This window comes from Pseudophryne corroboree, chromosome 2 (assembly GCF_028390025.1).
Source record: "Pseudophryne corroboree isolate aPseCor3 chromosome 2, aPseCor3.hap2, whole genome shotgun sequence".
NCBI lineage: Eukaryota > Metazoa > Chordata > Amphibia > Anura > Myobatrachidae > Pseudophryne > Pseudophryne corroboree.
In genome coordinates, this window is record NC_086445.1 from 123,534,084 (window position 1) to 123,555,899 (window position 21,816).

A 21,816-nucleotide genomic window follows, 5' to 3' on the forward strand; every position below is an offset into this window, starting at 1 on the left:
ACACCAGTATGTGTGTATATACTCTTCAGTGTAGTTTCCAGCCTCCTATCTGCTGGATCCTTGAGGGCGGCCGTATCAGGAGACGGCAACGCCACTTGCTTTGATAAACGTGTGAGCGCCTTATCCACCCTAGGGGGTGTTTCCCAGCGCGCCCTAACCTCTGGTGGGAAAGGGTATAATGCCAATAACTTCTTGGAAATTAGCAGTTTTCTATCGGGGTTAACCCACGCTTCATCACACACGTCATTCAATTCCTCTGATTCTGGAAAAAATACAGGTAGTTTTTTCACCCCCCACATAATACCCCTTTTTGAGGTACCAGCAGTATCAGAGATCTGCAAAGCCTCCTTCATTGCCGTGATCATATAACGTGTGGCCCTATTGGAAAATACGTTTGTTTCTTCACCGTCGACACTAGATTCATGTGTCGGTACCCGTGTCGACTGACTGAGGTAAAGGACGTTTTACAGCCCCTGACGGTGTCTTTGTAATGTGCTGACATTATCACGTAATTCCATAACTAAAGCCATCCATTCCGGTGTCGACTCCCTAGGGGGGTGACATTACCATCATCGGCAATTGCTCTGCCTCCACACCAACATCGTCCTCATACATGTCGACACACACGTACCGACACACAGCAGCCACACAGGGAATGCTCTAATCGAAGACAGGACCCCCTAGCCCTTTGGGGAGACAGAGGGAGAGTTTGCCAGCACACACCAAAAGCGCTATAAATGTATATAAACAACCCTAGAAGGTGTTGTTTACTATATATGCGCTCTTAATATATAAATATCGCCAATTTATGCCCCCCTTCTCTTTGTTACCCTGTTTCTGTAGTGCAGTGCAGGGGAGAGACCTGGGAGCCTTCCTCACCAGCGGAGCTGAGCAGGAAAATGGCGCTGAGTGCTGAGGAGAATAAGCTCCGCCCCTTTTTCGGCGGGCTTTTCCCCGGTTTTTAAGAAACTGGCCTGGGTTAAAATACATACATATAGCCTTAATGGCTATATGTGATGTATTTATTTTGCCACTAAAGGTAATTATATTGCTGCCCAGGGCGCCCCCAGCAGCGCCCTGCACCCTCCGTGACTGAGTCAGTGAGCCGTGTGACAACAATGGCGCACAGCTGCCGTGCTGTGCGCTACCTTCAAGAAGACTGAGGAGTCTTCTGCCGCCTGCTTTCCGGACCTCCGTTCTGCCGTCTCTTCAGCGTCTGTAAGGGGGATCGGCGGCGCGGCTCCGGGACGAACCCCAGGCTGACCTGTGTTCCGACTCCCTCTGGAGCTAAGTGTCCAGTAGCCTAAGACTCCAATCCATCCTGCACGCAGGTGAGTTGGAAATCTCTCCCCTAAGTCCCTCGATGCAGTGATCCTGTTGCCAGCAGGAATCACCGAGATTGAAACCTAAAAAAAAACTTTTCTAAACAGCTCTTTAGGAGAGCCACCTAGATTGCACCCTCTCGGACGGGCACAAAAACCTAACTGAGGCTTGGAGGAGGGTCATAGGGGGAGGAGCCAGTACGCACCATGTGACCTAAAAGCTTTTTTAGATGTGCCCTGTCTCCTGCCTAGCCCGCTATTCCCCATGGTCCTGACGGAGTCCCAGCATCCACTAGGACGTTAGAGAAAATGTTGTGCGGTCACCTCCTTCCTGGCTCTGACCAGGGTAGGGATGACCTCTTCCGGAATGCCTTTTTCCCTTAGGATCCGGCGTTCAACCGCCATGCCGTCAAACGCAGCCGCGGTAAGACTTGGAACAGACATGATCCTTGCTGAATCAAGTCCCTTCTTAGTATCTCTTGAAGTTCCGGGTACCAAGTCCTTCTTGGCCAATCCGGAGCCACGAGTATAGTTCTTACTCCTCTCCGTCTTATAATTCTCAGTACCTTGGGTATGAGAGGCAGAGGAGGGAACACATACACCGACTGGTACACCCACTGTGTTACCAGAGCGTCCCTGCTATTGCCTGAGGGTCTCTTGACCTGGCGCAATACCTGTCCAGTTTTTTGTTCAGACGGGACGCCATCATGTCCACCTTTGGTCTTTCCCAACGGTTCACAATCATGTGGAAGACTTCCAGATGAAGTCCCCACTCTCCCGGGTGGAGGTCGTGCCTGCTGAGGAAGTCTGCTTCCCAGTTGTCCACTCCCGGAATGAACACCGCTGACAGTGTTATCACATGATTTTTCGCCCAGCGAAGAATCCTTGCTGCCATTGCCCTCCTGCTTCTTGTGCCGCCCTGTCTGTTTACGTGGGCGACTGCCGTGATGTTGTCCGACTGGATCAGCACCGGTTGACTTTGAAGCAGAGGTCTTCCTAGGCTCAGAGCATTGTAAATTGCCCTTAGCTCCAGTATATTTATGTGGAGAGAAGTCTCCAGACTTGACCACACTCCTTGGAAATTTCTTCCCTGTGTGACTGCTCCCCAGCCTCTCAGGCTGGCATCCGTGGTCACCAGGACCCAGTCCTGAATGCCGAATCTGCTGCCCTCTAGTAGATGAGCACTCTGCAGCCACCACAGAAGAGACACCCTTGTCCTTGGAGACAGGATTATCCGCTGATGCATCTGAAGATGCGATCCGGACCATTCGTCCAGCAGATCCCACTGAAAAATTCTTGCGTGAAATCTGCCGAATGGAATCGCTTCGTAAGAAGCCACCATTTTTCCCAGGACTCTTGTGCCTTGATGCACTGACACTTGGCCTGGTTCTAGGAGGTTCCTAACTAGCTCGGATAACTCCCTGGCTTTCTCCTCCGGGAGAAACACCTTTTTCTGGACTGTGTCCAGAATCATCCCTAGGAACAGCAGACGTGTCGTCGGAATCAGCTGCGATTTTGGAATATTTAGAATCCACCCGTGCTGTCGTAGAACTACTTGAGATAGTGCTACTCCGACCTCCAACTGTTCTCTGGACCTTGCCCTTATCAGGAGATCGTCCAAGTAAGGGATAATTAAGACGCCTCTTCTTTGAAGAAGAATCATCATTTCGGCCATTACCTTGGTAAAGACCCGGGGTGCCGTGGACAATCCAAACGGCAGCGTCTGAAACTGATAGTGACAGTTCTGTACCACGAACCTGAGGTACCCTTGGTGAGAAGGGCAAATTGGGACATGGAGGTAAGCATCCTTGATGTCCAGGGACACCATATAGTCCCCTTCTTCCTGGTTCGCTATCACTGCTCTGAGTGACTCCATCTTGATTTGAACCTTTGTATGTAAGTGTTCAAAGATTTCAGATTTAGAATAGGTCTCACCGAGCCGTCTGGCTTCAGTACCACAAATAGTGTGGAATAATACCCCTTTCCTTGTTGTAGGAGGGGTACTTTGATTATCACCTGCTGGGAATACAGCTTGTGAATTGTTTCCAATACTGCCTCCCTGTCAGAGGGAGACGTTGGTAACGCAGACTTCAGGAACCTGCGAGGGGGAGACGTCTCGAATTCCAATCTGTACCCCTGGGATACTACTTGTAGGATCCAGGGGTCCACTTGCGAGTGAGCCCACTGCGCGCTGAAACTCTTGAGACGACCCCCCACCGCACCTGAGTCCGCTTGTACGGCCCCAGCGTCATGCTGAGGACTTGGCAGAAGCGGTGGAGGGCTTCTGTTCCTGGGAAGGAGCTGCCTGCTGCAGTCTTCTTCCCTTTCCTCTACCCCTGGGCAGATATGACTGGCCTTTTGCCCGTTTGCCCTTATGAGGACGAAAGGACTGAGGCTGAAAAGACGGTGTCTTTTTCTGCTGAGATGTGACTTGGGGTAAAAAAGGTGGATTTTCCAGCTGTTGCCGTGGCCACCAGGTCCGATGGACCGACCCCAAATAACTCCTCCCCTTTATACGGCAATACTTCCATGTGCCGTTTGGAATCTGCATCACCTGACCACTGTCGTGTCCATAAACATCTTCTGGCAGACATGGACATCGCACTTACTCTTGATGCCAGAGTGCAAATATCCCTCTGTGCATCTCGCATATATAGAAATGCATCTTTTAAATGCTCTATAGTCAATAAAATACTGTCCCTGTCAAGTGTATCAATATTTTCAGTCAGGGAATCCGACCAAGCCACCCCAGCGCTGCACATCCAGGCTGAGGCGATCGCTGGTCGCAGTATAACACCAGTATGTGTGTATATACTTTTTAGGATATTTTCCAGCCTCCTATCAGCTGGCTCCTTGAGGGCGGCCGTATCTGGAGACGGTAACGCCACTTGTTTTGATAAGCGTGTGAGCGCCTTATCCACCCTAGGGGGTGTTTCCCAACGCGCCCTAACTGCTGGCGGGAAAGGGTATAACGCCAATAATTTTCTATCGGGGGAAACCCACGCATCATCACACACTTCATTTAGTTTATCTGATTCAGGAAAAACTACAGGTAGTTTTTTTCACACCCCACATAATACCTTTTTTTGTGGTACTTGTAGTATCAGAAATATGTAACACCTCCTTCATTGCCCTTAACATGTAACGTGTGGCCCTAATGGAAAATACGTTTGTTTCTTCACCGTCGACACTGGAGTCAGTGTCCGTGTCTGTGTCGACCGACTGAGGTAATGGGCGTTTTAAAGCCCCTGACGGTGTTTGAGACGCCTGGACAGGTACTAATTGGTTTGCCGGCCGTCTCATGTCGTCAACCGACCTTGCAGCGTGTTGACATTATCACGTAATTCCCTAAATAAGCCATCCATTCCGGTGTCGACTCCCTAGAGAGTGACATCACCATTACAGGCAATTGCTCCGCCTCCTCACCAACATCGTCCTCATACATGTCGATACACACGTACCGACACACAGCACACACACAGGGAATGCTCTGATAGAGGACAGGACCCCACTAGCCCTTTGGGGAGACAGAGGGAGAGTTTGCCAGCACACACCAAAACGCTATAATTATACAGGGACAACCTTATATAAGTGTTTTCCCTTATAGCATCTTAATATATTATAATATCGCCACACAAAATGCCCCCCCTCTCTGTTTTAACCCTGTTTCTGTAGTGCAGTGCAGGGGAGAGCCTGGGAGCCTTCCTAGCAGCGGAGCTGTGTAGGAAAATGGCGCTGTGTGCTGAGGAGAATAGGCCCCGCCCCCTTTTCGGCGGGCTTCTTCTCTTGTTTTTCTGACAACCTGGCAGGGGTTAAATACATCCATATAGCCCCAGAGGCTATATGTGATGTATTTTTAGCCAGCATAGGTACTTTCATTGCTGCCCAGGGCGCCCCCCCAGCGCCCTGCACCCTCAGTGACCGTTGGTGTGAAGTGTGCTGAGAGCAATGGCGCACAGCTGCCGTGCTGTGCGCTACCTTAAGAAGACTGGGAAGTCTTCAGCCGCCGATTTCTGGACCTCTTCTCTCTTCAGCATCTGCAAGGGGGTCGGCGGCGCGGCTCCGGTGACCCATCCAGGCTGTACCTGTGATCGTCCCTCTGGAGCTAGTGTCCAGTAGCCTAAGAAGCCAATCCATCCTGCACGCAGGTGAGTTCACTTCTTCTCCCCTAAGTCCCTTGTTGCAGTGAGCCTGTTGCCAGCAGGACTCACTGAAAATAAAAAACCTAACAAAACTTTTACTCTAAGCAGCTCTTTAGGAGAGCCACCTAGATTGCACCCTTCTCGGCCGGGCACAAAAACCTAACTGAGGCTTGGAGGAGGGTCATAGGGGGAGGAGCCAGTGCACACCACCTGATCCTAAAGCTTTTACTTTTGTGCCCTGTCTCCTGCGGAGCCGCTATTCCCCATGGTCCTTACGGAGTCCCCAGCATCCACTTAGGACGTCAGAGAAATGACAGTGTAACGGTGGGAGGAGTGGCACAATGTATCGGAGCACAGTGGCTGTAGGGCAGAGGCACACAGCCTGAGGATACAAACATCACAAGTTCACTAAGCTGCATAAAAAGCTACTCACACCATCCCCATTACTTAATGTACACGAGGTAAGCTCACCCGGTACAGGGACTGATTCGCTTACCTGGAGCTGCATGTCTGAAGCGGCCCCCACTTTTTTGGACTCACAGAGGCGGGAAATCATAGGTTTGGGCAACGACTATAAAAGTAGAGCAGAACATCAAAACAATGACTTAAAACATCACTTAAAACATAGTTTAGATACAGGTACTTAGGGGGACATTTACTAAGCAGTGATAAGAGCGGAGAAGTGAGCCAGTGGAGAAGTTACCCATGGCAACCAATCAGCACTGAAGTAACATCTATAATTTGCATACTATAAAATTATACAGAGCTGCTGATTGGTTGATGGAGCAACTTCTCCACTGGCTCACTTCTCCACTCTTATCACTGCTTAGTAAATGTCCCCCTTAGTCTTAATAAATAAAACATAATAACCCCATCACACTTTACCTTTATAGCCATGTACAGTACATTGTTTTGTACAGTTGTATTGCTGCCCAATGCAGGATGTAACTATTGTAAACTATCAATCTGCAATCCTGCCATCGCTTACCCTATAAACTAAGGTTACACCAGGTAAGGCTTTCATGATTGTGCGCTGTTCATTGAGCATTTATTTTAAAATTAATCCATAAATGTGTTTTATCCTCTAGTTTTATTCAGCATAGCTGCTAGTAACATACCCTATAGGTGGAGCGTCTCTGTGTATGGTAACAGCTGGCAGCCAGGTGGTGGACAGAGGAGCAACACTGTTTCCTAACTCAATTCAATCAGAGTTTCTAGTGTTGCAGCTTCTGACCAGCATTTATTACTTTACAAATATGTGATGCAGAAGTATGTACTTATCACCAGCAACCATGTGGATAAAACCACCGAATTCAACAATGGAACCCCATTCTTGTATGTAAAATAAATTATATATATATATATATATATATATATATATATATATATATATATAAGATATGTTTAATGTACGGTACAACTTGCATCATATGGCAAACATACATCTGGCAGCCACTGGCACCGAATCTATTACTACTAGTTAAATAAACATAAAAGTTTGCTATAGTGGGAACACACCAGATAGCGATGTGTCGAAAAACAGAAATTATGCTGAGCGTATACTTTGGGGTATATGCAATTGTGGTCGAATTCCCGAAATTGGCGAATTTCGGGTCATTTTCGACCAAAAAAAAAATTCCCCTATGCAATTCAGTGCTTTCCGACCAAAAAACGGACCTTCAAAATTCGACTTTTTGCAAATTCGACTTTTCTGCAATGATACAAGTGCTGCAATTCGACCAAAGCATATTCAATTCAAGTTTGGAAATTCGACAGCAGTGCTTTTAGACAGCAAATTCGTCATTTTCAATCCGCCACACTTTGGAGGGTGAAAACAAATAAAAAATTTTTAAACATGTTTTTTTTTGAGTTTTTTTTTTTGGGAATAGCAGATCTATTTATATTAGAAGGGATTAGGTATTTTTTTTTTTTTGGGGGGAGGCACAAATATTATTTATATATTTTTTAAAATGTTATTTTTTTTTTTTTTTTTTTTTTTTTTTATTGCTGGAACGGTAAAATCAGGAAAAAAAATGGCGTGGGGTCCCCCCTCCAAAGCATAACCAGCCTCGGGCTCATTGAGCTGGTCCTGGTTCTAAAAATGCGGGGAAAAAATTGACAGGGGATCCCCCGTATTTTTAAAACCAGCACCGGGCTCTGCGCCTGATGCTGGTGCCAAAAATACGGGGGACAAAACGAGTAGGGGTCCCCCGTATTTTTAACACCAGCATCGGGCTCCACTAGCTGGACAGATAATGCCACAGCCGGGGGTCACTTTTATGCCGTGCCCTGCGGCCGTGGCATCAAATATCCAACTAGTCACCCCTGGCCGGGGTACCCTGGGGGAGTGGGGACCCCTTCAATCAAGGGGTCCCCCCCCCCCCAGCCACCCAAGGGCCAGGGGTGAAGCCCGAGGCTGTCCCCCCCCATCCAATGGGCTGCGGATGGGGGGGCTGATAGCCTTTGTGATAAAAAAAAAAGATATTGTTTTTTCCATTAGTACTACAAGTCCCAGCAAGCCTCCCCCGCAAGCTGGTACTTGGAGAACCACAAGTACCAGCATGCGGGAGAAAAACGGGCCCGCTGGTACCTGTAGTACTACTGGAAAAAAAATACCCAAATAAAAACAGGACACACACACCGTCGACAGTAAAACTTTATTTCACACTACCGACACACACATACTTACCTATGTTCACACGCCGACATCGGTCCTCTTCTCCCTGTAGAATCCACGGATACCTGAAAAGCAAAGTTCAATATACTCACCTTAACCAGGGTCCAGAGATAAATCCACGTACTTGGCAAAAAAATAAAACGCATTTACCCGCACCAAAAACGGACTGAAAGGGGTCCCATGCTGACACATGGGACACCTTTCCACGAATAAGACCTGTCAGTGACAGCTGTCACTGACAGGTCTCTAAGCCAATCAGGAAGCGCAACTTCGTTGCTCTCACCTGATTGGCTGATCGCTGTGACAGCGCATCGCACAGCTCCCTCCATTATATTCAATGGTGGGAACTTAGCGGCTAGCGGTGAGGTCACCCGCCGGTCAGCGGCTGACCGGCGGGTGACCCCACCGCTAGCCGCTAAGTTCCCACCATTGAAAGTAATGGAGCGGCTTTGCGAGGCGCTGTCAGAGTGCAGACGGCGTCCAGCCAATCAGGTGAGCGCCACGGCAGTAGCGCTTCCTGATTGGCTGAAGGGACATCAGTGACAGGAGTCACGTGATGTCCCGGCATTCGGGGAAAGGATTCTAATGTGAAAACATTGGACCCCTTTCATTAGTCCGGTGGAGCGGGTGTTCGGTTTGTTTTTTTACAAAGTACGTGGATTTACCTCTGGACCTCTGGACGCTGGAAGGTGAGTATAATTTTTTGACAGGTACCCTCGGATCGTCGGAGATCGTTGCAGTCGGCGTGTCAACACAGGTAAGTATGTGTGTGTCGGTGTATGAAATAAAGTTTTACTATCAAGGTGTGTGTGTCCTGTTTTTATTTGGGTATTTTTTTCCCAGTAGTACTACAGGTACCAGCGGGCCCGTTTTTCTCCCGCATGCTGGTACTTGTGGTTCTCCAAGTACCAGCTTGCGGGGGAGGCTTGCTGGGACTTGTAGTACTAATGGAAAAAACAATATCTTTTTTTTTAACACAAAGGCTATCAGCCCCCCCATCCGCAGCCCATTGGATGGGGGGGGACAGCCTCGGGCTTCACCCCTGGCCCTTGGGTGGCTGGGGGGGGGGACCCCTTGATTGAAGGGGTCCCCACTCCCCCAGGGTACCCCGGCCAGGGGTGACTAGTTGGATATTTGATGCCACGGCCGCAGGGCACGGCATAAAAGTGACCCCCGGCTGTGGCATTATCTGTCCAGCTAGTGGAGCCCGATGCTGGTGTTAAAAATACGGGGGACCCCTACTCGTTTTGTCCCCCGTATTTTTGGCACCAGCATCAGGCGCAGAGCCCGGTGCTGGTTTTAAAAATACGGGGGATCCCTGCCCGATTTTTCCCCTGCATTTTTAGAACCAGGACCAGCTCGATGAGCCCGAGGCTGGTTATGCTTTGGAGGGGGGACCCCACGCCATTTTTTTTTCGGGTTTTTCCCCGTTTTTTCCCGTTTTTTAAAATCGCGGCAAAATCCGCCAAATCGGCCGATTTTCGCCCGCGACTCTGGCGAATCCGTTTTTCATTGCATATGGTGAATTCCGGAAGCCACCTTCCGGAATTCACCTGGCGAATTTGGTCGAATTGAAAAAACGGCGATAATTGCCGCGATTTCGCCCGCTATTGCATATACCCCTTTGTGTCACTGAACAATCTGAAACCGGATTAGGTGTTAACAAACAAATATAATGCAGTACATTAAAAGCTGAGATTTAAACAGACATTTTAAAGATGTAAACATAAGGTGGGTCTACAACGGGCTCATTTGTCCCCACCACCACCAAGTGGTATGGGTTACCAAAGTGTTGGTGGAGTGGACCCAGTCAAACTATGCTACTGGGTGTCAATAGAAAGAATTAAGGTTCAAAAAGGGTTGAGATTACCTAAAGGAGAAAAAAAAAAAAAAAAGGGGGCAGACTAGATGGGCCAAGTGGTTCTTATCTGCCGTCAAATTCTATGTTTCTATGTAAGCCTTGGTAATCTTAAAAAGTATATTTTGTCTTGACTAGCTTAGATTCCTCAGTCTCTCCATCTCACCATACACCGTTGTCACCCCTAACTGACTTAGCATAGAATGACACGTTCATGCAAGCTTAACGCATGGTTTACAGTGGAGGTGCTCCAAGCTGGTCATCTGCTGTATGTCCATGACGTTTGCCTTTCACAAAACATCTCTCTCATCTGGGGCACATGGTACTACAGAGATGGATGCCGATTAATGTAGAGAGCACAAGAAGCAACATCACATATCCGTTATACTGTAAATTCATATAAAGCCATAAGATATGGCTACCTGTCCAGTCTGGTAATGCCGTGCAAACTGGTTTACTACCCGGTAATCACTGGCAAAATATTCCATGAGTATAGAAGGGACTTCAGCAAAATCAGTGGCACATCTGGTACCTAGAAAACAGGAAGTGTGAAAAAGGTTCATTAAGAATGAATGGAAAGGACATCAGTTTCAGGTGTACAGGTCATCACACAGAGGACGGGCTCAGCCTAGGAATCGGCGGCACAATAATGCACTTTATGTCATCTGTAACAGAAGCAGCTTTTGTGGGCTGATCAAATAGTCAGTTACATATTAACAGTTAACAAAAAATGTCTCAACATACTAAAAAAAATGATAATAGTATTAAATGCTAAACAAATATTTATATTGCGGCTTTCAATCTACTGGTTAATGATGATCGTGCCTTTGACAACTAGCGGATTAGTAAAATGTAATGTCCACCATTTTACCAATACACGACTTATGCACACTGTAGCATACACCAGTGGTTCTCAAACTGTGTGCCGTGGCTCCCTGGGGTGCCTTGGGACACTTGCAGGGGCGCCCTGGGTTGGTGGTCCAGGACCAATTCAAATTATTTATGGTCAATGTAATACGCAAAACCAGTGCTGGTGGCTGCCAATCATAATATATGTGGCCAAACAGAAGCAAATCCTGTCCCTCACCACACAACTGAAACTAAGCAGGACATATAAACACAATTGACTTAACTTAATATTTCTTTCTAAATTTCATTAAGAAACTTTTGGCCTAGGGGTGCTGTAAAAAAAAATTCTGATGCTTTAGGGCGCTGTGACTCAAAAACATTTGGGAACCACTGGCATATGCTATAACAGCAAAGTTAGACAATATTTAAACTTGGGGTTAAAAAAAAATATATATATATATATATATATATATATATATATATAATATTCACAAGGACTTTACACCCAAGGTGCCCTGAAGACACTTACTAAAAATAAACATTTAACTTATTAAATGGAAATACAGAAAAAAATAAATCACATGTTCATACATATTTGTAAAAACAGAAAATCTAATAATATTTGCACAGCTGGACGGGGGCAGACTTATCACTCCCTTTGCAAACACCAGCAGGATAGTGTAAAACTGGCCCGACATGAAATGCGAAAACTGTCATTGTGCTAAATAGCAGTCTTCTCTTATACAGTACCATGCACACAACTTTATAGCAAAACGTGTAAATGTTAGGGCAGGGGTAGGCAATGTGTAGCCATCCAACTGCTGTAAAACTACATATCCCAGCATGCCCTGACACTAACAGCAAAACTGTGACAGCTAGAGTGCCACACATTGCCTTCCTTGTGTTAGAGGGTTTCAAGCCGTTCATTAATTCCAAAAGCCAAGCCAGAGATAATTTTTTTAGGGGCATGGGTCATTAGGTCGACCACTATTGGTCGACATGCAGTAGGTCGACATGATTTTTTATTTATTTTTACTGTTTTCGTTGTCGTTTTCTTCGTAAAGTGACGGGAACCCAAATGAGTGCACAGTGTCCCCTCACATGTCTCGCTTTGCTCGCCATGTTTTGGGCAAGGTGCCTCGCGCTGCTACTGCTGCGCTCGGCACAGGTTACCATTCCCAATTGTAGTCCACGTGGATTGTAAAGTATGAAAAAGTTAAAAAAACGAAGGAAAAAATAAGATTTTACTCGCCGGTAAATCTATTTCTCGTAGTCCGTAGTGGATGCTGGGAACTCCGAAAGGACCATGGGGAATAGCGGCTCCGCAGGAGACTGGGCACAACTAAAGAAAGCTTTTAGGTCACCTGGTGTGCACTGGCTCCTCCCACTATGACCCTCCTCCAAGCCTCAGTTAGGACACTGTGCCCGGACGAGCTGACATAATAAGGAAGGATTTTGTATCCCGGGTAAGACTCTTACCAGCCACACCAATCACACCGTATAACTCGTGATACCATACCCAGTTTAACAGTATGAAAACAACTGAGCCTCTCAACAGATGGCTCAACAATAACCCTTTAGTTAACAATAACTATGTACAAGTATTGCAGACAATCCGCACTTGGGACGGGCGCCCAGCATCCACTACGGACTACGAGAAATAGATTTACCGGTGAGTAAAATCTTATTTTCTCTGACGTCCTAGTGGATGCTGGGAACTCCGAAAGGACCATGGGGATTATACCAAAGCTCCCAAACGGGCGGGAGAGTGCGGATGACTCTGCAGCACCGAATGAGAGAACTCAAGGTCCTCCTCAGCCAGGGTATCAAATTTGTAGAATTTTGCAAACGTGTTTGCCCCTGACCAAGTAGCAGCTCGGCAAAGTTGTAAAGCAGAGACCCCTCGGGCAGCCGCCCAAGATGAGCCCACCTTCCTTGTGGAATGGGCTTTTACTGATTTAGGATGCGGCAGTCCAGCCGCAGAATGCGCCAGCTGAATTGTGCTACAAATCCAGCGAGCAATAGTCTGCTTAGAAGCAGGAGCACCCAGCTTGTTGGGTGCATACAGGATAAATAGCGAGTCAATTTTCCTGACACTAGCCGTCCTGGAAACATAAATTTTCAAGGCCCTGACTACATCCAGCAACTTGGAATCCCCTAGTAGCCGCAGGCACCACAATAGGATGGTTCAAGTGAAAAGCTGATACCACCTTAGGGAGAAACTGGGGACGAGTCCTCAATTCCGCCCTATCCATATGGAAAATCAGATAAGGGCTTTTACATGACAAAGCCGCCAATTCTGACACACGCCTGGCTGAAGCCAAGGCCAATAACATGACCACTTTCCATGTGAGATATTTTAGATCCACGGTTTTAAGTGGCTCAAACCAATGTGATTTTAAGAAACTCAACACCACGTTGAGATCCCAAGGTGCCACTGGAGGCACAAACGGGGGCTGAATATGCAGCACTCCTTTCACAAACGTCTGAACTTCAGGTAGTGAAGCTAGTTCTTTCTGGAAGAAAATCGACAGAGCCGAGATCTGTACCTTAATGGAGCCTAATTTCAGGCCCATAGTCACTCCTGCTTGTAGGAAATGCAGAAATCGACCCAGTTGAAATTCCTCTGTTGGGGCCTTTTTGGCCTCACACCAAGCAACATATTTCCGCCATATGCGGTGATAATGCTTTACAGTTACATCTTTCCTGGCTGTAATCAACGTAGGAATGACTTCCTCCGGAATGCCCTTTTCCTTCAGGATCCGGCGTTCAACCGCCATGCCGTCAAACGCAGCCGCGGTAAGTCTTGGAACAGACAGGGCCCCTGCTGCAGCAGGTCCTGTCTGAGCGGCAGAGGCCATGGGTCCTCTGAGATCATCTCTTGAAGTTCCGGGTACCACGCTCGTCTTGGCCAATCCGGAACCACGAGTATTGTTCTTACTCCTCGTTTTCTTATTATTCTCAGTACCCTTGGTATGAGAGGCAGAGGAGGGAACACATAAACTGACTGGTATACCCACGGTGTCACTAGAGCGTCCACAGCTATCGCCTGAGGGTCCCTTGACCTGGCGCAATATCTCTCTAGTTTTTCGTTTAGGCGGGACGCCATCATGTCCACCTGTGGTTCCCAACGGTTTGCCAACAGTTGGAAGCCTTCTGGATGAAGTCCCCACTCTCCCGGGTGTAGGTCGTGTCCGCTGAGGAAGTCTGCTTCCCAGTTGTCCACTCCCGGAATGAACACTGCTGACAGTGCTAAGACGTGATTTTCCGCCCATCTGAGAATCCTTGTGGCTTCTGCCATCGCCATCCTGCTTCTTGTGCCGCCCTGTCGGTTTACATGGGCGACTGCCGTGATGTTGTCTGATTGGATCAGTACCGGCTGGTTTTGAAGCAGAGGCCTTGCCAGACTTAGGGCATTGTAAATGGCCCTCAGTTCCAGAATATTTATGTGTAGGGACGACTCCTGACTTGACCAAAGTCCTTGGAAATTTCTTCCCTGTGTGACTGCCCCCCAGCCTCGAAGGCTGGCATCCGTGGTTACCAGGACCCAGTCCTGTATGCGGAATCTGCGGCCCTCTTGAAGATGAGCACTCTGCAGCCACCACAGTAGAGATACCCTGGTCCTTGGAGACAGGGTTATCAGCCGATGCATCTGAAGATGCGATCCCGACCACTTGTCCAAGAGGTCCCACTGAAAGGTTCTTGCATGGAACCTGCCGAATGGAATTTAGCTTCGTAAGAAGCTACCATTTTTACCAGGACTCGTGTGCAGTGATGCACCGATACCTGTTTTGGTTTCAGGAGGTCTCTGACTAGAGATGACAGCTCCTTGGCTTTCTCCTGCGGGAGAAACACTTTTTTCTGTTCTGTGTCCAGAACCATCTCCAGGAACAGTAGGCGTGTGGTAGGAACCAGCTGTGACTTTGGAATGTATAGAATCCATCCGTGCTGTTGTAGCACTTCCCGAGATAGTGCTACTCCGACCAACAACTGCTCCTTGGACCTCGCCTTTATAAGGAGATCGTCCAAGTACGGGATAATTAAAACTTCCTTTCTCGAAGGAGTATAATCATTTCTGCCATTACCTTGGTAAAGACCCTCGTGGTAATGGCAATCCTGTACCACAAATCTGAGGTACTCCTGGTGAGGATGGTAAATGGGGACATGTAGGTAAGCCTCCTTGATGTCCAGGGATACCATGTAATCCCCCTCCTCCAGGCTTGCAATAATCGCCCTGAGCGATTCCATCTTGAACTTGAATTTTTTTATGTATGTGTTCAAGGATTTCAAATATAAAATGGGTCTCACCGAACCGTCCGGTTTCGGTACCACAAACAGTGTGGAATAGTAACCCCGTCCTTGTTGAAGTAGGGGCACCTTGACTATCACCTGCTGGGAATACAGCTTGTGAATTGCCTCTAGCACAGTCTCCCTGCCTGAGGGAGTTGTCGGCAAGGCAGATTTGAGGAAACGGCGGGGGGGGGGGGGGGGAGACGCCTCGAATTCCAGCTTGTACCCCTAAGATACTACTTGAAGGATCTAGGGATCCACCTGTGAGCGAGCCCACTGATAGCTGAAATTTTTGAGGAGGCCCCCCACCGTACCTGGCTACGCCCGTGGAGCCCCCCCGTCATGCGGTGGACTCAGAGGAAGCGGGGGAAGAATTTTGATTCTGGGAACTGGCTGACTGGTGCAGCTTTTTCCCTCTTCCCTCGTCTCTGTGCAGAAAGGAAGCGCCTTTTACCCGCTTGCATTTCTGAAGCCGAAAGGACTGTACCTGATAATACAGTGCTTTCTGAGGCTGTGAGGAAACCTGAGGTAAAAATTTTTCCTTCCCAGCTGTTGCTGTGGATACGAGGTCCCAGAGACCATCCCCAAACAATTCCTCACCCTTATAAGGCTCTATGTGCCTTTTAAAGTCAGCATCACCTGTCCAGTGTCGGGTCTCTAATAACCTCCTGACAGAATGGACATTGCATTAATTCTGGATGCCAGCCGGCAAAATATCCCTCTGTGCATCCCTCATATATAAGACGACGTCTTATGTTCGCCAAATAGTATCCCTGTTTGACAGGGTTACAGACCACGCTGCAGCAGCACTATCTGCAGGTCTCAGTCTAGTACCTGAGTGTGTAAATACAGACTACAGGATAGCCTCCTGCTTTTTATCAGCAGGTACCTTCAAGTGGCCGTATCCTAAGACGGCAGTGCCACCTTTTTTGACAAACGTGTGAGCGCCTTATCCACCCTAGGGGATATCTCCCAGCGTAACTTATCCTCTGGCGGGAAAGGGTACGCCATCAGTAACTTTTTAGAAATTACCAGTTTCTTATCGGGGGAACCCACGCTTTTTCACACTTCATTCACTCATTTGATGGGGGAACAAAACACTGCCTGCTTTTTCTCCCCAAACATAAAACCCTTTTTTAGTGGTACTTGGGTTAATGTCAGAAATGTGTAACACATTTTTTATTGCCGGGATCATGTAACGGATGTTCCTAGTGGATTGTGTATATGTCTCAACCTCGTCGACACTGGAGTCAGACTCCGTGTCGACATCTGTGTCTGCCATCTGAGGGAGCGGGCGTTTTTGAGCCCCTGATGGCCTTTGAGACGCCTGGGCAGGCGCGGGCTGAGAAGCCGGCTGTCCCATAGCTGTTACGTTATCCAGCCTTTTATGTAAGGAGTTGACACTGTCGGTTAATACCTTCCACCTATCCATCCACTCTGGTGTCGGCCCACAGGGGGCGACATCCCATTTTCCGGCATCTGCTCTGCCATCACATAAGCCTCCTCATCAAACGTGTCGACACAGCCGTACCGACACACCGCACACACACAGGGAATGCTCTGACTGAGGACAGGACCCCACACAGCCCTTTGGGGAGACAGAGAGAGAGTATGCCAGCACACACCAGAGCGCTATATAATTTAGGGATTAACACTATATTGAGTCAATTTTTCCCAATAGCTGCTTGTATATACAATATTGCGCCTAAATTTAGTGCCCCCCCCTCTCTTTTTAACCCTTTGAGCCTGAAAACTACAGGGGAGAGCCTGGGGAGCTGTCTTCCAGTTGCACTGTGAAGAGAAAATGGCGCCAGTGTGCTGAAGGAGATAGCTCCGCCCCTTTTTCGCGGACTATTCTCCCGCTTTTTTATGGATTCTGGCAGGGGTAATTACCACATATATAGCCTCTAGGGCTATATATTGTGGTATTTTTGCCAGCCAAGGTGTTTTTATTGCTGCTCAGGGCGCCCCCCCCCCCCTAGCGCCCTGCACCCTCAGTGACCGGAGTATGAAGTGTGTATGAGGAGCAATGGCGCACAGCTGCAGTGCTGTGCGCTACCTTGGTGAAGACTGATGTCTTCTGCCGCCGATTTTCCGGACCTCTTCTTGCTTCTGGCTCTGTAAGGGGGACGGCGGCGCGGCTCCGGGACCGAACACCAAGGCCAGTTCCATGCGGTCGATCCCTCTGGAGCTAATGGTGTCCAGTAGCCTAAGAAGCCCAAGCTAGCTGCAAGCAGGTAGGTTCGCTTCTTCTCCCCTTAGTCCCTCGATGCAGTGAGCCTGTTGCCAGCAGGTCTCACTGTAAAATAAAAAACCTAATTATATACTTTCTTTCTAGAAGCTCAGGAGAGCCCCTAGTGTGCATCCAACCTCGGCCGGGCACAAAATCTAACTGAGGCTTGGAGGAGGGTCATAGTGGGAGGAGCCAGTGCACACCAGGTGACCTAAAAGCTTTCTTTAGTTGTGCCCAGTCTCCTGCGGAGCCGCTATTCCCCATGGTCCTTTCGGAGTTCCCAGCATCCACTAGGACGTCAGAGAAAAAAAAGTTAAAAACTTGTGTCGACCTAGTACATGTCGACCTATTGACCATGTCAACATAATGCATGTCGACCAATAGTGGTCGACCTAATGACCGTAACCCTTTTTTAGAGCAGCGGTTATCAATCTCTGGGTACACCTGCGTATGCCCTGGCAGCCCATCTGCGTTATTTGGACCCTCAGCATTTGCAATGAATAGAACTGCTATTAGATAAGAGGCCTAATTCAAGGTTGATTGCAGAACAACATTTCTCTCTAATGGGCAAAACCATGTGCAGTGCAGATGTGGCATATATTTTTTCTGTCCCAGGCCCCTCAAATTCTGATGGCAGTCCTGCTTGTAGATCTAATCTTTTCACTAGTTCAGTAAAATTCCCAAAACATTGGAGGTTCTCATCCTGTTAGAGACTGTCAAATGATTGGGAAATTCCAGGAGAAATCGCAGGATCGGAATACTAACAAGTGATGGTGGGTGTTCTCCAAGTTCCACATACAGAGAGACCTTGTAGATCTGTACAACGTACATAACATGGGTCTAGTAGAGCATAGGTTCTCAAACTCTGTCCTCAGGACCCCACACGTTGCATGTTTTGCAGGTAACCCAGCAGGTGCACAGGTGTATTAATTACACACTGACACATTTTAAAAGGTCCACAGGTAGAGCCAATTATTTCACTTGTGATTCTGTGAGGAGACCTGCAAAACATGCACCGTGTGGGGCCCTGAGGACCGAGTTTGAGAACCTATGGTCTAGACTAGAGAGTCAGTCTGCGGAAGGACAGCTTTCTATGCCATACAGCCTTCCCCTGTACTCCTGTATTAAAATATCTAAGAGCTAGATTTACTACGCGACGACTCTGGAAGGCCCCCGTTTGTTGGGGTTTTGACCCCGGAATTTAAAATATTACTAAATATTAAATGTAAAGCAATGGAAATGTCAAGCAGCAATTATATTATGTGCAAAGTGCGGCATGTTTTGAACTTATTATTGATGCTTTAAATTTCCAACTCAACCCCACCAAGAAGAGGTGGCTGCTTCATAAATCTAGCCCCAACACATGGTTAGGCTACGTTGGGTGGCTTCACAGCACTTCTAGAATAGTGATAAAACTAAACCAAATGTCCTGCTATATTAGTTAAAAACAGACTATTTAAGAATTATTTCTTGTACATCCCTAATGTTTTAAAGAGAAATCATATCATTTAGTTGATTTTTCCTTTGGTTAATAATGTGCCTGTGATATATGGTCATAATTCACAATGACAAGTCCTAGGAATCGGATTTATTTTAGTTTTCACTAGAACAGAAAGTTGAGCTCCAATAGTTTTCCATGTGATGCTAAAGATGAAATGCTTCCGAATTTGGATTATTTTGTGTACAGACAACATACTACAGTTGGACAACTCACAAAACAAGTTGTGTAGGGAATCTAACAGACGTGTTCTAATTAGGAGGATATCATCTGTAACCAACACTATTTCAGATAGATTATAACCAATTTCAACTCCAGATGCGTCAGCCAACAGGCTCCAGCATTAAAAAGGATATACATTATCAGTGATAAGGGAGGCCTTTGTCTCGTCCCAATAGTGACTGCACAGTGGTTGCAAAAACGCGTCATAGCGCGTTTTTTACCCGATTTTGAAGCCCTGGGACTCAAGTTTCTCAGCTCCTCAGCAGCCAATCCCTGGCGGTATTTGTATGATTGATTAATGCTGGACCTGGCTGCATGTTATAAACAAAGGAGGTGGAGCCATTCCCCTCCTCTTTGGCGCCTCTCCTACACCACGAAAGTGCTCGTGGCGGGTGAGTGAAGAGAGTGGTGGCCGAGTGTCGGGGGAGTTGCTGGCGATGGCAAAGTGAAGCGTGTAAACACAAGCTGGGCTTGATGAGGGAGGTTCCCGAGGTGTTGTCTGGGACGGGTAACAGGCGTTGCAGTGGCTGCGCTTGCTGTGAGCCGGGGTTTACCTGGTATCTCTGGGGGAAGAGGGGCTGGCTATGTAGAGGTGGCTGTTTTTACTGGGATGACCGCTTCAGGGTTCCTGCGAGGAGCTGCGATGGTGGGTGCTCACTGCTGTATAACCTCTGGCTGTGACCGCATGGGCTGGGCCCGGGCATCACACAACTCCCTGGTAAAGTGGACGCGGCTATGTGCCGGAGAGTACATGTCTGTGTGATAGTCGGGTTGCGGCGTGCTGCAGGGGGAGATTATATAGCTGCGGCAGTAACGCGTGTTAAAGAAGTGCAGAGACCCGTGAGGCGTCTCTGAGGGGAGGGTGGTTGGGACAGTGGCCATTGCTGCTGTGGTGACTGTTTTCCTGCGGTGACCGGCGCTAAGAGTTCCCGCTGGCGGTGCCTCGCGGGGGGGGGGGGGGGGGAGAGAGATAAGGGGTTGGGGATTGTGGCTGCATGTAGCCTGTGAATGCAGCTGGGTGGTCTCGCGGGGGGAGGGGGGCGGTGATTGTGGCTATTCCGACTGGGGGGTTTCTGCAGGGGGGGATGGGGAGTGGACGGTCAGTACACCGGCTCCTGGGGAATGGTCACTGTGGGTGTGACTCAGTACTAAATGTTTACCAGCTCAGAGTGTGGTGGCTGCTTAGTGCTACATGTGTTGGGCAGGTGCATGATGCTAACACGTGGTGCGGGCTGCCTGCAAACTCTGATGCAGGGTGGAGGTCTGAGAATGCTGTGCATGTGACTGTAATTGGCTAAGAGGAGCGTCTGGGGCACACTGGGGTGCGATCAATGTTTATGTGCTGTGCAGCCTGTAATCTATGCGAGACTACTAGCCTCAGCCTGGCAGCATAAACTTCTGCAAGTTTCACTGTGCAGTCTCAGCCTGCAGCATTGCATAGTGGGTCCTCCTAGCTAGCAGCAGGATAATTATTTGGGTTTCAAAATGACATTAACTGATGTATTATTTTTTATTGTATTGAAATGTGCTCTGCCTGGCGCAGCGCGCGTAGGTGGTTCTGCCGGGCGCAGCGCGCGTAGGTGGTTCTGCCGGGCGCAGCGCGCGTAGGTGGTTCTGCCGGGCGCAGCGCGCGTAGGTGGTTCTGCCGGGCGCAGCGCGCGTAGGTGGTTCTGCCGGGCGCAGTGTGTATAAGCTACACTACTGTGTGGTGTAACATAAATTAGCACTATTATGTGGCCATTCCCGATCCCCACGAAGCCATGCCCCTAAATTTTTGCAGCGCGCCTTCTGTGCGCACTGTCCATTCTTTCGGATGTAGGAGGGGGGAGCACCAATTCACTTTCTGCCAAAGGGCGCCAAAATGTCTTGTTACAGCTCTGGTGCAGAGTGTCCTGTATGCTTCACAGTCCAGCAGAATTGTCACCCCATCCTACCCCTTGCAGCACTTTTGTAGTGTCCAAGTCAATACTGTTTTTTTATGTGAATCATTTAATAAGATTAATAAGAACCTTCTTTCCGATGGGACTCAGAAAAGGACAGGTAGGACCCCAATTTTTACAAGTGAGGGGTATCTGAAACACAGCTGATGTAGACAGGAGTCTTTGAATAAATGAATAGCCATGTGTAAGGCCCATGTCTTTTTAATGAGGGGGGAGGAAAAAAATAAAATAAATCAGCTCTGCCCAAGTTAAGAGTAAAAAATGTAACTATGTAGTAGTTACAAATCTGCCTTACACAATTGTGTATATTGGGAGCAATAAGCTCTACTAGGAGAGATGGAAATAGCAACACCACCAGAAGTGTTTTACTGGTGCAAGGAGTAAAATTTAAGTGTTTTATGGTCTTTACAGTGACTTTCTTGAACAGTATCTCCATATTTATTCAATGCACAGTAAGTCACAAATCTTTTTTTTTTGGAGGGAAGGGAAGGACTCAGGGTAGGGAATAGAATAAAAAAGGACTTTATTAAACCAGAGAATCAATCTAGGGTAGCCACTAGAAGTTGATCAGTTTTATAGGCCACATTGTTTTTGGGCCATTCAGGAGCATGCTGATCACTTTAGGGTCATAAGCTGTGTCAAATGAGTATCAAGTTGTGTGCCTGGCCAACACACAATAGGTATTATAAGAGGTAAAACTAAGACTTTACTGTGAACTTAGTAACGGTTATCCAACACAAAGTTTTATCCTTATTTACATGCAGTGTATAGATTATGTGGCATCT

General features: G+C 47.9%; 1 protein-coding gene across 1 annotated transcript in view; it reads right to left on the bottom strand.

Moving 5' to 3' along the window:
- The window catches only part of MIPEP (mitochondrial intermediate peptidase), a 294,841-nt gene that overhangs the window by 92,675 nt on the left and 180,350 nt on the right, over window positions 1-21,816 (bottom strand). The window contains exons 14-15 of the mRNA XM_063951677.1: window positions 10,422-10,531; window positions 5,961-6,035 (exon numbers count right to left, since the gene is read on the bottom strand). Of these exons, the coding sequence (XP_063807747.1) occupies window positions 5,961-6,035; window positions 10,422-10,531 (185 nt within the window). The remainder of the gene's footprint in view (window positions 1-5,960; window positions 6,036-10,421; window positions 10,532-21,816) is intronic.